The sequence below is a fragment of the Podarcis vaucheri genome, assembly GCF_965113315.1.
Source record: "Podarcis vaucheri genome assembly, chromosome: 3".
Lineage (NCBI taxonomy): Eukaryota > Metazoa > Chordata > Lepidosauria > Squamata > Lacertidae > Podarcis > Podarcis vaucheri.
This window is the reverse complement of record NC_138761.1, coordinates 75,168,609-75,184,614: the sequence shown is the minus strand read 5'-3', so window position 1 is coordinate 75,184,614 and position 16,006 is coordinate 75,168,609. Positions and strand designations below refer to the sequence as shown.

The following is a 16,006-nucleotide window of genomic DNA, read 5'->3' as shown; positions in this document are numbered from 1 at the left end:
AAGCTTCTATATTATCTATGCACATGCTATTGGTGCCCATTATTAACTGAATATCTTTTCTTTCACAACTGATTCCATTTAACCCACAAACCAAATGTGATTTCTTTATATATCTGTATATTTGAATTATAAAGTCATTGTATTTTAACCACTAGCAACTAATTACCAACCTGCTAATCTAAGTTTATGTAATGAGATGAACATTTACCCAACAGCAACATAAAATTTAAAGGAAAAGATTTGCAAAAGTGACTCTGGAACTATGACTGTGAAAAAGCAGCTGTGGAGGCAGGGAGTTAGAGGAGAAGTGGTGAGTGGAGGAAGGATTAAGCAACTCTCTTCTCAGTGACTGTTTCTCCTCGTGCAATCCCTTGTTTTCCAGAGGAGAAGCAATTGCTGGAGCTTCAAGACACAGAAATTAGGCTGCCTTAATTTCATTGGCCCAACAGCTTCTTAAAAAAGCAAGTCTCTAGCCCTGCTAGAATGGGACGATGGTGGCACTGTGGGTTAAAAAACAGAGCCTAGGACTTGCCGATCAGAAGGTTGGCGGTTCGAATTCCCATAACGGGGTGAGCTCCCGTTGCTCGGTTCCTGCTCCTGCCAACCTAGCAGTTCAAAAGCATGTCAAAGTGCAAGTAGATAAATAGGTACCGCTCTGGCGGGAAGGTAAACGGTGTTTCCGTGCGCTGCTCTGGTTCGCCAGAAGCGGCTTAGTCATGCTGGCCACATGACCTGGAAGCTGTACGCCAGCTCCCTCGGCCAATAAAGCGAGATGAGCGCTGCAACCCCAGAGTCGGTCACGACTGGACCTAATGGTCAGGGGTCCCTTTACCTTTTAGCCCTGCTAGAAAGAAAGTTATGGGGCAAAATGTGCAGATACATTCAAAGCAACTACTGTGTAATGAGAGTAGAGTTGCTACCTTGTCTATTTTCCAGGTACTAAGGAATGCTCCTGTTGCCATTAGACAGCAACAGCACTAGTGTGTGCATGTCCGTGTGGGGGTGACGGGTAGGAGAAAGAGATCTCCATAATAAGGACCAGCAAATCAAAGCTGTCTTCCCAGCATAGCAGAAGCATAAATTTGTCAGGAGTGGTTTTCTTTCTAATTTTGCATTATGCCATGCTCCCCATGGCAGCCACCCCCATCCATTTTGTGACTGGTTAACCCAGAATTCTCCTTTTTTTAGGGGGGGGGGAGGAACTTTATGTAAGATAGCACCATAGTCCTTTTGTGACTTGTCTTCCTTGTCTCTTAGCCACCTTGAAGAGGATAAGAAATTTAAGGCTGTAACATGAATAAACGGCTTCAAGATTACTAAAACCTAGGATGCATTTTGTCATTGCCTTGAGGTTGAACCAGAAGGTGGATTTAAAAAATCCAAACAAAAAAAGAGATTGTAGAAAAAGACCTATGTCATCTAAACAATCCTGTTCCTGTCAATTTCTTCAATTAAATTACTTAGAAACAAGTAAGAACTAAATCTGCATGACACCATAATTTTCTAGCAAGGTATTATCTGTCATGAAATTGGTAACAAATGAAATAAAATCCCTCCATTCAGCTCTAATCTTCCTCCCTTGTGGCTACTGCCAAGGAGTGCTGGGTTGCAAGGGAGGAGATAATATGAGACTGATGGGAAAAGTAGTACAATTCTGCAAAGCCAACTTACTGAACATTGTATCAAAATTCATTGCTTTCAAATACACCATTAACTTGCATGAAGGAGGGGGGGGAGGAAGGGGGGGAGAGAAGAAGGCAAGAGAAACCACATGTTTATAGCTATATATGTGATGACAAAATCAAGATGAAAACTTCAGCTATGTCTCATCTGACAGTTGTGTTTACTAAAACAACATTTGTTTTGCAAATTTCCTGGATTTCCAAAATAACAAGGAGAGATAAGAAAAGGCACCCAAACAACAAGTCCAATTATTTGGCCAGTGTCATTCTATTCAAAATAAGCTCCAAAGATGAAATGTCGAAGAACTGGTGACTGCATTTGGGACCAAAACTCCTCAGATTAAAAAAAAGTAGGAAAAAAAGCTAAAAGCATGAAGGACAATTAACATGATAGCCAGCTCAGAAATGTGATTTAGTATTATTCCACTTAAATTCCACTAAATCCCAGCCCTCATTAATGCAGAGATAAGAAGCATAAAATTAGTTTTTAAAAAACAATCTACAAAGGAACTTGACAGGGATGGGTTGAAGGGAGCTCACTGGTTCTCAAGTGAGGTACACGTTTATTTTCAATTTCTACATTTAGATCTATGCTATGACTTATTTGGGCAACCTAAGCAAGGCCAGCAGACTAAATATGAGCAATCTGCCGTTTTATTGAAAGACTGTGGTTTCCAAAATACAAAGAACAATGGGTGCAAATCTACCAAGCACAGCTTCGTTCAGAACAAATCATTTCAATGGGGCTCCTGCCTAAGCAGCCCCTCTCTCTAGTGGAATGTATATTTTCACATGTTGCCACATTTGGTCAAACACCTGCACCAGTGCATCAGTCTGGAATGCCAGCACAAGGGAAATACTAGCACAGCAGTTGGGACGCTCTATCCTGAGCATCCTTTGCTAACAAAGGCAGTTTTAAGATTGTGCCACAAGTTTATATGACTTGATTTTTCAGATGATAAGTAGCAATGATCATTCTTTTTTACATAAAATACCTAAAATGTTCATGTTGCTCTGTGTTTCATCTTAATTCTTTTGGTGAGGTTTGTGAAATTAAAAACTAGCAACAGATTTGGGAACTGCAGTTATAACAACGTCTGTATGCTTGAGTTTTTAAAACAGCCCACTGGAGTAAAAGGCCATTCATCCCAAATGCCACTGCTGGTGTGGAACACTCACACACCCCAGCCTGGGGAGGCAATGAAAAGGTTCTGTCAACAGAGACCTGTGCATGCACACACATACGAGAGCTTGAAGCCACTTTCTCTCAGTGAAATCTTACACCAGTGTTTGTTGCAAGAGAGATTTAGACAGGTGGGGCAAACAACTTGAGAGAAGATGCTGATCTCTGCGATCAGCACCCTTCCTCTTCGCAAAGTGATAGCTGGTTGTAAAAGACCAATGTGATTAGTCAGTCTGAATGATTGCTTAATTCATGCATGTACACACCCAGCTGTGGGACCGCACATGAGGAAGCGGCGTGAGTGGAATAATTTATAATGGATGGTGCTACTTTCCAGTGCTGGCCTATGCAAAACCTACTCATAATCTGCAGAGACCTCTTACAGAGTACTATATGGATCCTAAGCACATTATTTAGAAATAAATTCCACTGGAAATTCTTTCTACAAAATGCATTTGACTTTCCTCGGAATCCATGTTAAGTATATTGCGGCAACTCTGACATTTCAGAGTTATGTTATCAAACCACATACCCTATTTCAAAGATGAAAGAAAGAAAGAAAGAAAGAAAGAAAGAAAGAAAGAAAGAAAGAAAGAAAGAAATCCCAACTGGGGTGGGGAACTCACAGGGTACATTTTTGGCTACTGGGAAGGATTTTTAAAAGGTGGCAGTATGATAGCAAAGAGCATAAAAGAACATTCTAAAATATAATCTAAATACAGTGGTGCCTCGCAAGACGAAATTAATCCGTTCCGTGAGTCTCTTCGTCTAGCGGTTTTTTCGTCTTGCGAAGCAACCCTATTAGCGGCTTAGTGGATTAGCGCTATTAGCGGTTTAGCGGCTATTAAAGGCTTAGCGGCTAAAAGGCTATTAGCGGCTTAGAAAAAGGGGGAAGCGAAAAAAAATCGCAAGACTCGCAAGACGTTTTCGTCTTGCGAAGCAAGCCCATAGGGAAATTCGTCTTGCGAAGCAGCTCAAAAACGGAAAACCCTTTCGTCTAGCGGGTTTTCCGTCTTGCGAAGCATTCGTCTTGCGGGGCACCACTGTATATGTTTAAGTCATAGCCAACATGGTCTCATTCGGATTAAATCTTGGAACAAGGGTTTAGAAGAGATGTGGGGAACCTGCAGCCTGTGGGCCAGGAGGGTCACTCCAACAAACTTTTCCCCATACCATCATCAGCTGGTGAGCTCACTGCTGACACACCAAACTACTCCCTTTTGCAAAGAGGTTTCAGACACCCTCATTCCATATGAGCCTCAAACAGGGATGTATAGGATATCTGAAAGCATTCGACTGGGAAGGGAAGAAAAAAGCTGCCCTTTGAAAGCACTGCCTACACACAGGACATTTCCCTTTTATAAAAGGCTTGCTTACACACACACACATACACACAGACACACACTTGAGCCACAGGAGCATGGGGTCTGTTGAAGACTGTTTGCAAACAGCAAAAGTGTTTCCACACCTCCCTGCACCTACCGTATTTTTCGCCCTATAGGACGCACTTTTTCCCCTCCAAAAATGAAGGGGAAATCTGGGTGTGTCCTATGGGGCGAATGCAGGCTTTCGCTGAAGCTTGGAGAGCGAGAGGGGTCGGTGCGCACCCACCCCTCTCGCTCTCCAGGCTTCAGGAACACATCCACAGCCTAGGCAGCCCTGCAGGAGTTCCCGCAGGGATGTCTAGGCTGTGGATAGCAGCCTGCTTCCCGGAGCGTCGGGCGCCCTGAAAGCAGAGCCCCGGCGCTTCGGGAACACATCCGCAGCTTAGGCAGCTCTGCGGGAGGTCCCGCAGGGATGTCTAGGCTGCGGATAGCAGCCTGCTTCCCGGAGCGTCGGGCGCCCTGAAAGCAGAGCGCCCGGCGCTTCGGGAACACATCCGCAGCCTAGGCAGCCCTGCGGGAGTTCCCCGCAGGGCTTCCCACACTGCGGATAGCAGCCTGCTGCTCGGCAGGCGGGGCGCCCTGAAACAGAGCACCCCGCCCGCCGGGCAGACATCGGCCAGCCCCACAAGCTCGGGGGACAGCAGGGAGGCGCAGCGCCGCCATCCCGCTGTTCCTCGACCTGGTTCGGTTTCCCCGACCTGCTTTTGAGGGGGAAATAAAGGAAACAATTTTTTCCCTTTATTTCCCCCCCAAAAAAACCTAGGTGCGTCCTATGGGATGGAGCGTCTTATGGGACGAAAAATACGGTACTTTGAAGACCCAGCAATTGGAACTTCAATATGTGATGTCAGTTGAATGACAGGTGGATGGCCTCACCCACTTGTCAAATTTGCCAGGAAGTGGAGAGATAAGCATCTGGCCCAATGACCAGATAAGGTTTCCTTCCCCTTGTTTAGGACCTGGGAGCAGGGAAGGGTGGAGTGGCTCTTCCTGCCTCTATTTCTCAACTTCCATTTAACTCCTTTACTTGGTTTTGTGATGCGTTACTGCTGCTAAGCCTACTTAAAATGAATCTAGGTATGCTGCTAAGATCCCTTGGATATCCCTGATTAAAACCCACAGCTTACTCATGATCCTTAATCACGGCTTGCAATACTTGCCAACAATTCACAACAGTTAGTTACTGTCAGCTGGAGATAACTTTAAATATTTACGTATCCCAGTTTCATGTGCCTTCATAATCCCAACCCAACTATCTTAATTTATCCCAGTGAAATGCAACTACTGGGGCTCATATGCAAATATATTATTCTCTTCAAGGCTACAGAGAAAAAGGTACAACAATTCTTTGAGAACTTCAAAATGAAAAGCATGGACTGCTATATTCCTACATTTTAATTCTGATAAACTGCAGTGTGTTGCATGTACTACTTGGCACTACAAATGTCAGTTAAATCTAAATCAGAACAATGCACAGACTTAAAAAATTGCCATTTGGATCACTCACTGTTTCAGCTATAAGTGAGATGATTCAACAATCTTTATTTTCCCATCTGTGTAGGAAAGAAGCCAATAAAATTATGAGTCTTCAGCAGCAGCAACACAGTTACCCTGCAAGCATCTTGCATGTGATTGATGTCTCACTTAGCAGATGTCTTACTGCTTGTTGAACATGACAGGACATATTTTATTGGTCTATTAATACATGCCTTTGATGTTTGTGATGAAAAGGGGCTAGAGTAAATGGGTCCATAAAACACACCCTGGAGTGCCTTAATCCTTTTATTTTACTCAAATTCCAGAGAAAACCATTTTTAAATTAAAAGAGGGACCTGTCCGTCCAATGCAGAATGCACCTTAAAGAGCAGAATATACCCAAGGGAGGGAAGTATATGAAATGGGAGTAAATTGTTTCCTTGCTACAATGTTATTTAGGGATGTACTTCAGTTCAGATGTGCCTTCCCTTAAGGATCACATGCTCATTGCTTCTTGAACTCCGTCATTAGAAGCACTCCACCACCCCATCGTCCTCCTCCTTTGTCTTTCTTGCAAGGGGATTGGAGCATGACTGAAACTATCGTCTTATTGAGCCTTCAGAAGAATCTGAAACCACGTGAAAAAGCAGCCAGGCCAGGGCTGTTTGGGAGCATGGCCACTATGAAAAAGAAACACTGATGACTAAAAAGAAATAGGGACATCCTGAAGCCACACCTGATGCAGTTGTTTCTAGGCAGGGCTAGCCTTGCATTTCAAAAGTCTTCCAGTAGCCATGAGGTGGCCGGTAATTCCATGCAGGCAAGTGGGCAGGTGGAGGAGGGACGGATCTCTCCATCCCTTCCATGGCAGTCTACTTGGTTTCCACGCTAGCCGTGGAGGAAGAAAAGTCCCTTCCTCTGTGACCAGCATAAAAATGAAGCAAGCTGGCAGAGGAAGGATGGATTGCTCGCTCTCTTCTCTGCCAGTCTGCTTGATAGATAGTTTTTCTTTTTTGGTAGTGTGTTAACATGCTAGCGGTCTGCATTTCCATGCTGGCTGCAGAATTGGGGGAGGGGGCCTTCATTTGCAGTCAGCATAGACACAGAAGCTACTAGGCTTTTAGCAGGCTAGTCATACATTTTGCAGGCTAGTGACTTCTGTGAGCTTATCTACAAGCCTTGACTATATATTTTTTTTCAGGCTGTAAGTGGAAGAATTGAATTTCGCCATTCTCCCCACAAAATACATATAACATGTCAGAGAAAATTCAACGGGAGATAACATTTGGAAAAGATTTCAAACATTTGATTCACCTACCTACTACCTGAAATGGTACAACCCAATAACTGAAATATCATGAGGAGTTTCTAATTTAATTCAGTTTGTTCTGTCAGACTCACGCACCACCTTTTTTAAAGTGGGAGGGAAAGAGTGATTTATGCACACACTCTGAGTTTCGTAATTATAGGAACTTACGTTTTCCAAGTTTGAATTTTCATAATATATCCCTTGTATTAATTCACCAATGGCACTTGACATGATCTCTACCACCTGAAAGGGGGAAAAAGAAATAATTGTTTTAAGTGGGTTGATTAATTACAGAGATGGTAGAGTGCACCAAACTGAAAGAGCAAAGGAAACATTAATAAAAGAAAATCTCTAAGTTGGAGCCTTGTGCTTAGCATTTCCTCTTCCCACTACATTTCAAGTTAATGTAAACAAAAGCAAAATAATATATATATTAAAGTATAAATTAAATAAGCTGCCAGTTATGTACACATTGCAAGATCCTCTGGAAATTGTTACAAACTCAAAAATTTATACCCACTGCAAAAAAGTCAAAGAGTCCATAAGCAGTTCTTTATTATTCATTTTCATGCATTGGAAACATACTGTAGTTGTATTAAGTGTCTGCCCTGAGGGTCAACAGCAACACATGTATTGAAACTTTCACCAACATACAGCTGTTCATATGATATTTAGAAAACTATTATCTTTAGGGTTCTCAGTTGTTCACATTAAAAAGCTGAATCAAATCCAAAATTTAAAAACCAGCCATAGTCTCACTGGAACTACTGGAACTCCCTTAACTGGAACAATATACCAGAATTTACTGTAATATATTCAATGCAGGCGTATCAAGTAGGCACACCTTAAGGCTATCCTGCCTGCTCACAGGTTTACTCTCTTCGGTGATTAATTTCCTATGTATATAGAACTGTATCAGATTCCCCATCTCCCTTTCCTAAAATTTAGCCCATTTGTTATTGAATTAAAAAGATTTGGTTTCAGTTTTTATCATTCTTGTAACCGAAGACAGCATGGCCAACAATAAAGTCCCCAAAAGCAACACAAATAAACCCCTTAACATTCTTGGTGATCCTTCTTATTGTTTTATTTGCAAACCTCCACCAGCCTTACTATATTTAGACGGCAATCCTATGTACATTTGTCTGGGAGTTAGCATTATGGAACAGAACGGGATTTACTTCCAAGTAAGCATGCACAGATTGCACTCTTAGCCTCTTGCACAAACTTATGTACACACTTAGGCAAACAGTACCAATTAAATCCTTTTCTTAAAAAAAAGAAGACGCCTAGGAACTAATTTGTAAGGCCTATTTTAAAACAGCCTTGTTTGGGGAGGGGAAAAAATAGCCTTGCCTGTTCAGTAATCAGATACTTAAAGAAATATTGTAGCAATATGAGCTGCAGGGGAACTGAAAGGACAATGATCCTACAGTGTTAACCCAGATGTGTTGAGTTATTTAAGTGGGGAACAGAGAAAATGAGGGGCATTTTTTGGGAAGGTATCAGATAAGCCTTATGCCCAAATCCAGGAGGATTGTGTATCGCCAATAGGTCTATGAAAGCCTGTAACCAAATGCTCAGTGTCAGATTGTATTACGGTTTATACAAGCAACATCTCAAGATTTCTCTGATGGCTGGGACACATAATACAGATCAATCACTCACTAAAAAATATTATGGTTTGTGAAACGGTTGGAGCCCAGAGACATGGCAGTAATACGAAGAAGAAGAATTTACAAAGACACTGAGTCCTACCTCTAAATGTCAAAGTGATAGTATGAGCTTTAACAATGCATCTAGCTGTGAATAGCCAGCACTTCCTCCCCCCTCTCAAAACACACATCCAACCTTCTCTGAAACTCTAGACAAGACACAACTCAGCAAAAGATCCTTTACTTCTTATACACACATATAAGGAAGTGGCAGGTTTTCACTAATTTCAATGTAATTATTTCTTGAAGAATCAGATTTTTTTTCCTGTAAACATATATAAAACATCAAAATCAACACTATATGAAATTCATAGGCACACAATATACTAAACTGTTCAATTACTTCTTACACCCTAAGAGCACTTCTTTTCATCTGCAATGAATCTTTCTTGCAATAAAGCTACTGTTTATACATCCATAGAGTACGAGTCTATAAAAGGTTTCACATAAATACAATTGTGTTTTGCCCCTTAACAATCACCCTCTAAAGTTTATCTTCTCAGCAGCCTTGTTTAATGGTCACTAATGTCCTACTGCAATCATAACACTTAACTCTGGCTTAGGGATCAGGAGTGGACCATAGGTCCCTATGTTCACAGACCCTTCATTCATGCACACGTTCCAACCCCTGTCTCTCACTCCTCTTTCAGCATGGCATTATATAATCACTAGCCTCCACCAAAGAGAAATCTGATGTTCTCCTAACTCCAGTTCAGAACAGCGGTCCACAGTTGGCATGCCTGCTTTCATGGCCTTCGCGCTATGATATACTGTAGGGTGCAGGACCACAAGCAGATTTCCCCCAAATGGTCGAAGTGATTTTACAGGTCTACACAGGGGCAGAAGAACTTGAACATGGTCTGGTCACTGATCAACAACAAGTTCAGCTCAGGTGTAGCATTTGTGCATCCAGTTGTTCCACTCAACAACTGCGGGCCACAACACCAGCTGCACCTTCTGAACCAATCCCAAAGGAATGCCAACATAATCTTACGCCTGCCCTGTGCCCTGCTGAGTCTATGGCTGAAGTGATATTTGAACTGAGGACCCAGAGCTCGTACTTTTGGTTACTGTACTACACAAGGTCATATACTTCTTTCCCTCTCCACTTCCCCGACCATCACCAGTGCTCCAAGTTTAGAAAGATGCTTCTGAAATCTGAAATATTCAACAGTATAGTAAGTTACTTAATCAGAACTTTACACCTACTAGATAAAGGTTATATAAAATATGAAAAATGCTACCTTCTCAATATTATTCATAGCATGATTAAGGTGCCAGGTAGTCTAGTGGTTTTGGCTTTGTGTTTTCACCATAGTAGCCTGGGTTTAATTCCCAGTCATGGCAAATCACTTCAGGGAGGAGCTAAAGCTCGGATTCAATCCCTGGCATCTTCAGGTAGGTCTGGGAAAGACTCCTGTCTGAAATCCTGGAGAGTATACTGCAATTCAGTGTGTAGACAATACCAACGGTCTGGCTCAATATAAGGCATTGTTTCTTAGGTCTACAGCAGGGATTTTCAATCTTTGAACTTCAGACAACACTTGCTCTCAGAGTTGTGATTTGGTAAATTTCTGCACATTAGGTTTTTAGGATCTGCACCATTTGTGCAAAGTGCTGCCCAGATGAATTGGACCTCAGTATTGCTCTGTATGAAAAGCTCAGTCCAGATCACGCCCAACACTGCCCTGTAGCTGCAAATATTAAACAATGATTCAGAGTGGTAGGCAAGCTTCCTTTCATGGAGCCTGTCCATCATTTATTTTTTCATTGAGGATCACACCCCAGAAAAAAATTATGAGAAAAATCCAGGTTTTCTTGGAGAACAATTTGAAAATCACTGTTGGAGGACTATGCAAATTTTGGGGGGGCCCAGAATTATCAATCAAGTACATAGACTGAATATTGCCATCATAGCAGGACAGTTAGACTAATATAACACCATATTTATGTTGCATTGCCAATCTAGTAACAACTGTCTATAAAGATGGGGGTGGGGAGAAATTCTCTGAGCAACATTAGCAGAATATAGCTTTGGAATACAAGAAAAGGCATCTTACAGCTAAAGAAGGGAAAAAAACCAGATCTCTGCAATATTTCAATAGCTATTGTATATTTTTCTCTAAGCATCACTGAGATTCAGGCTGTGTAAATTATCATTTTTGCTATTGTCTCAGTTGGGATCATCTGGGCGACTCAAATAATTTCCATTTTCTTCTCCCTGCCCAGCCCCTCACACACACACCCCATCTAACTGTTTGGACAAAATAGTTACATCAAGCAATGAATGCAGCCAACCAAACTGTGAGCAGCCATCTTAAAGGCTGCAAGTACTTGAAGAATAAATAGCTTTTAAGAGCCTGAACAGGACAGGAGGGAGACAACATGCTGGTATGATGGAGCACTTGCACTCCTTAAATAATCTGAAAAAAGTTAGCATTATATGGAGAGCAAAAAAAAGATACTCTGTGTTCATATGTCACAGAACGAAGAGTTTGAAATAACAAGGGGAACTCGAGAAAGCAGTGGATTGAGGCAAAAGTGTCCTGGGGAATTTCTTTTTAACTGAAGAGAAATAAAGGAAAAACGTTACAAGGGATGAACAAGAAAACTGCTTGTGCTGGACTCCTAAGTTCCAGATAGACTTGCTAGCTGAAAGCACACTTCCCATTTCCAACTAACCATCTATTTGTTTGAAAGAGAGATGTTTTAAAAGCAGAATTAAGCTCTCTGTGATCATGCCTAAAAATCAATTCACCATTAAGATAGAACTTGCTGGGTTTTGGGGAAATGCTATTAGATACCAGTAATTTGACGACGACGACGACGACGACAACAACAACAACAACAGTGTGAAGCTGCTTTAAAGGGTCTCATTCAAGTTGCCTTCTCAAGTTGCCAATAACTTTGCTTCCTTGCTTCTTAAGGATATGTTTTCTTTTACTCTCCTAACCTACTGCTTCAGCAAGGGTGGGAAACTGCAGCCACCTGAGTCTTTCTGAACTCTGGTCTCTCCCAAGTCACAGCTGTACTGGCCCAGCTTCACACCCACCACGAGTGTTTTTGCCTGAATAGAATGTATCCTTGAACACTGGTAATGCCTATTTCTCTGGATGGAGGGCAAAGAGGGGTGTGAGAGTGTGTGTAGAAACCTACTGAAACAAATACAACATTTACATCCACTGCTCTTCCCACATGCCACGCACCGCTGGCATGTGGCCCTTGGAAGGTTGCACAGAAGTGAATGAGGTCCTTGAGCTGCAAAAGGTTCCCCACCCCAGGCTTAAAGCTTTGTCACACACTACTTTTTATTCCTTGGCTGCCTGTCCAAAGGGAATTGCCTCTATAAGACCAGATTAAAAATATTTTTGTAAATAAAGAATAAATGCACTTAATAGAAAAGCACAAGTGCAGAAATCCCCTAGTGCAGAAACTTGCAATTTGTAGACTGTGCACTACATGACCCCAGTGCTGAAAAACAGGGCTCCAATTAGAATTTTGAAAATGCACTTGAAAAGTTTCCAGACACAAACAAAACAAAGCCTTTATTATTTATTTTGTTCACCTCCAGACTTTAGCTGATTTGTTAAGTAAAAGCCTGAAGTGGACCTTTACAATTATAATCTTGTCTGGCACGGTTCTTACATCTTCTTGGAAATGTAGAACTTGATATGTATCATTGCCATATTGATATAGTAGAACTCAAGGCAGTAATGTATCAGAGATTTAGTAAGCATGTGAATTATAAGATTAGTATTAAACTGTTGCAATAAATACTGTCTTATGTTTAATGATATTCCAGTAAGTTTCATCTACTCAAGGGCTTTGCCCCCTATTATGACTTCCTATCATAATGTGTAAGTTTTCCTCTAGGTCAATGAAATGAACCTGGACTAATGTTTTCCACGAGCAGATAAAAAGTGTGTAGTGTCAACAGTGGAATAGACTCCCAGGAGAGGTGGTGGGCACTCCTTCCCTGGAGGTTTTTAAGCAAACGTTGGATGGTCATGTATGAAAAATTGGGATTCTTGCATTGTAGGGGATTGGACTAGATGACCCTCAGGGTCCTTTGAACTCTATAGTTCTGTGCTTCTGTGTAAATAGGCTCACTTGGTACATAGGAAGCTGCTTATACTGAGGCAGACAATTGGGTTCATCTAGCTCAGTATTAAGGGACGCGGGTGGCGCTGCGGGTTAAACCACAGAGCCTAGGACTTGCTGATCAGAAGGTCAGCGGTTTGACTCCCCGCGACGGGGTGAGCTCCCGTTGCTCAGTCCCTGCTCCTGCCAACCTAGCAGTTCGAAAGCACGTCAAAGTGCAAGTAAATAGGAAGCTAAACGGTGTTTCCGTGCACTGCTCTGGTTTTCCAGAAGCGGATTAGTCATGCTGGCCACATGACCTGGAAGCTGTACGCCGGCTCCCCCGGCCAATAAAGCGAGATGAGCGCCGCAACCCCAGAGTCGGCCACAACTGGACCAGGGGTCCCTTTACCTTTAGCTCAGTATTGTCTACATGGACTGGCAGCTGTTTTCCAGGGTTTCAGGCAGGGATCTTTCCTAGCCCGACCTAGAGATGCTGGGGACTGAACCTACATATTGAGGCTTGCTTAATACTAATCAGTTTTACAAAAACTCACAAGGAGAGGTTAGGGATTCACCAGATAATCCAAGCTTTTTTTAATTAAATCTTTTTATTTTATTTGCTGCAAAAAGAGAGGTTGTCAGGCACCTAGGAGGTCTCACCAACAGAGCTGCATTCAGCTTGTGGAGTCACAAGTTTAGCAGGCTTGGTCCCATATCAATAAATAATGTTTAAGGCCGAAGAGCCATTTAGCACCCAATACATTAAACAGAAGTGTTTGGGAAAGGGTCACAGCTCAGTGTTCTGCATGCAAAAGGTTTCAGGATCAATCCCTGGAATCTCCAAGGGAAGGCTGGGGCAGCCTTCTGGAGAACTGCTGCCATTCAGAGCACAGAACACTGAGCTAGATGAACCCTCTGCCACTTTTTCCCATTAACAAAATGGCACATTAAGTCAACATTAGTTAACAGTGCTTGGATCCCAGACTGACATAAAAGGCACCTCAGAATGTGGAGTTCAATGACGACAAGATTTTGCAAGTTTTATTCTGTCAGTTTCAGTCTGTACAGAACAGCAGTACATGAAGAATCTACTTAATTATAGTCCCCCTTCCTTAAAACCTGAGTCAAGAAAATATTTTAAGACTTCTTACACCATGAAGCAGGAAAATGCATTACAGATCTTTCTGTCCCTTCAGAGAACAGGTGATCAAAGACATCTTAATCTTTCCTATTAGTTGCTTCTCAGGAAGGTTCTTAGTTTGGCACTTAAGCATTTGCTGCAGTAGTAAAAACAATCACATACAAATTTATTACTTTTTTCCTGAATACCAAAGCACCATTAAAAACCATTAAGAAGACGCAGAATGCTCTCTAGGGAATATTTATCTTCCCTTTATGTGCTGAACGGGTGGGAAATTTATTCAAGCAAGAACCTCAGTAATCAATTGAAGCGAATATATATATATAAATGTCTGTCTGCCTGTCACACACATCCTTAATCCATAGTACTAACACTAGATTAACAAAAGTAAACCCTTTAGAAAAAATGGAGGTGCCATTCGTTTGCCTATAATTCATACATCTCATTTTAGCACAAGTTTGGCATAGGGCATTCATTTTCATTTTAGTGATGAGCCACTTTTTATCACCATCATTCTCATGCACTGGAGTCTACTTTAGACATAGGATAATGGGGGTGCTCCTGGATTCAGTCCTGAGCCCAGATTTCTGCAGTGGCCATTCCTGGAGATGTCTGATCTGGCTACAGTGACATATTACATCCCATTTGGGTCACTGTAACACGCTCTATATGGAGCTGCCTTTGAAAACTACTCAGAAACATTAACTGGTCCAAAAAGCTGCAAGCAGACTGTTGACCAGGGCTGGTTATAGGGAGCACACGACACCCTTGTTAAAAAAGCTCCACTGGCTATTCAAAGTGGTGGTTATGGTCTATAAAGCCCTACAAGGCTGAGGTCCATGCTATCTGACAGACCATGTTATTCCATATGAACCTTTGTCTTTCTCTATGAGATACTATTGACAGAACCAACCCGGGTTCTTAGCTCTTCAGGAGACACCCTTCTTTCATTCCCACAGGCACATTTGATGGGAATGCAGAAGGTAGTCTTCCCGGTGGCAGATCCCAGACTTTGGAGCTTAGGGCAAGGAAACAATCTGGAAGATGGCTTGAATGCAAGTGGAGGAAAACTCTGGTTGAATGCAACTGAACACTGGTGAGGGCTCATCATCGAGCCTACCTAGTGGCAGTGAAGGCAGCAGTACCACCTCTCCTCATATGAATCAACCCAGACCTTGTGATCATCATCTGAGGCCCTTCTTTCTGTGTCTCCTTCACAAGAGGTCTGGAGGGTGGCAACCAGAAAACAGGTCTTTTCTGCAGTGGCTCCTTGTTTGTGGAATGCTCTCTCCAGGGAGGTTCACCTGGCACCTACATTACATCTTTAAGTGCCAGGTGAAAATGGTTCTCTCCCACCAGGTGTTTGCCCGATAACGTTCTATGCCTTTTTAAATGTTTGTAGGAGTGGGGGGTTATTGGTGTGTTTTTATATGTACTTTGGATTTTCATCTTGTATTTTTCTGTTGTGAACTACTCTGGGATCTTTGGATGAAGGTCAGTGTACAAATTTAATAAGCAATAACAACAAATTTAATAAGTAACAACAACAACAACACTCCTTTCCTAGAGAGGCTAGACTTGCTCCTTCTTTGTTGTCCTTATGCCAGCTGGTGAAACCTGTTTTAATCTGGCATGTTTTGGGGAACTGACTGCTTTTAAGGAATGGGCTCATGATAGTATGCTGTACTGTTGGTGTTTTTATCTGAATTTTAATAGATCTATTTTTACATTGTTTTATTTTTTAACCATACTCTGTTCTATGTCCTTAGTTATGTGTGTTTTACCTGTATTTTTTAAATTTTTGCAAGCCACCTTGAGTTCTGTGAAAAAGGTAGGATATGTACTGTATATAAATGGCTTTGATAGCCTATTTGTATTGGGCTTGAAGATTGACTGTTTTTGCTGGTTTATTATTTAGTGCTGAAAACAATATTACAGTGCATCATTATAACACATCCCAAGGTGAAAGATTTAAGGTAGTAGGGCTGAGAAGGATGTCTGGCTGAGACCCGCCAGTAGTAATTGGAAAACA

At 42.0% G+C, this 16,006-nt stretch overlaps 1 protein-coding gene across 2 annotated transcripts in view; it reads right to left on the bottom strand.

The window, feature by feature from the left end:
- Positions 1 to 16,006, bottom strand: part of PDSS2 (decaprenyl diphosphate synthase subunit 2) — a 71,743-nt gene that overhangs the window by 11,127 nt on the left and 44,610 nt on the right. The window contains exon 4 of one of the 2 annotated variants that reach the window (XM_082216675.1): positions 7,204 to 7,278. The exons of the other annotated variant lie outside the window; for it this stretch is intronic. Coding sequence (XP_082072801.1) covers positions 7,204 to 7,278 — 75 coding nt within the window. The remainder of the gene's footprint in view (positions 1 to 7,203; positions 7,279 to 16,006) is intronic. 2 annotated transcript variants of the gene reach the window in all.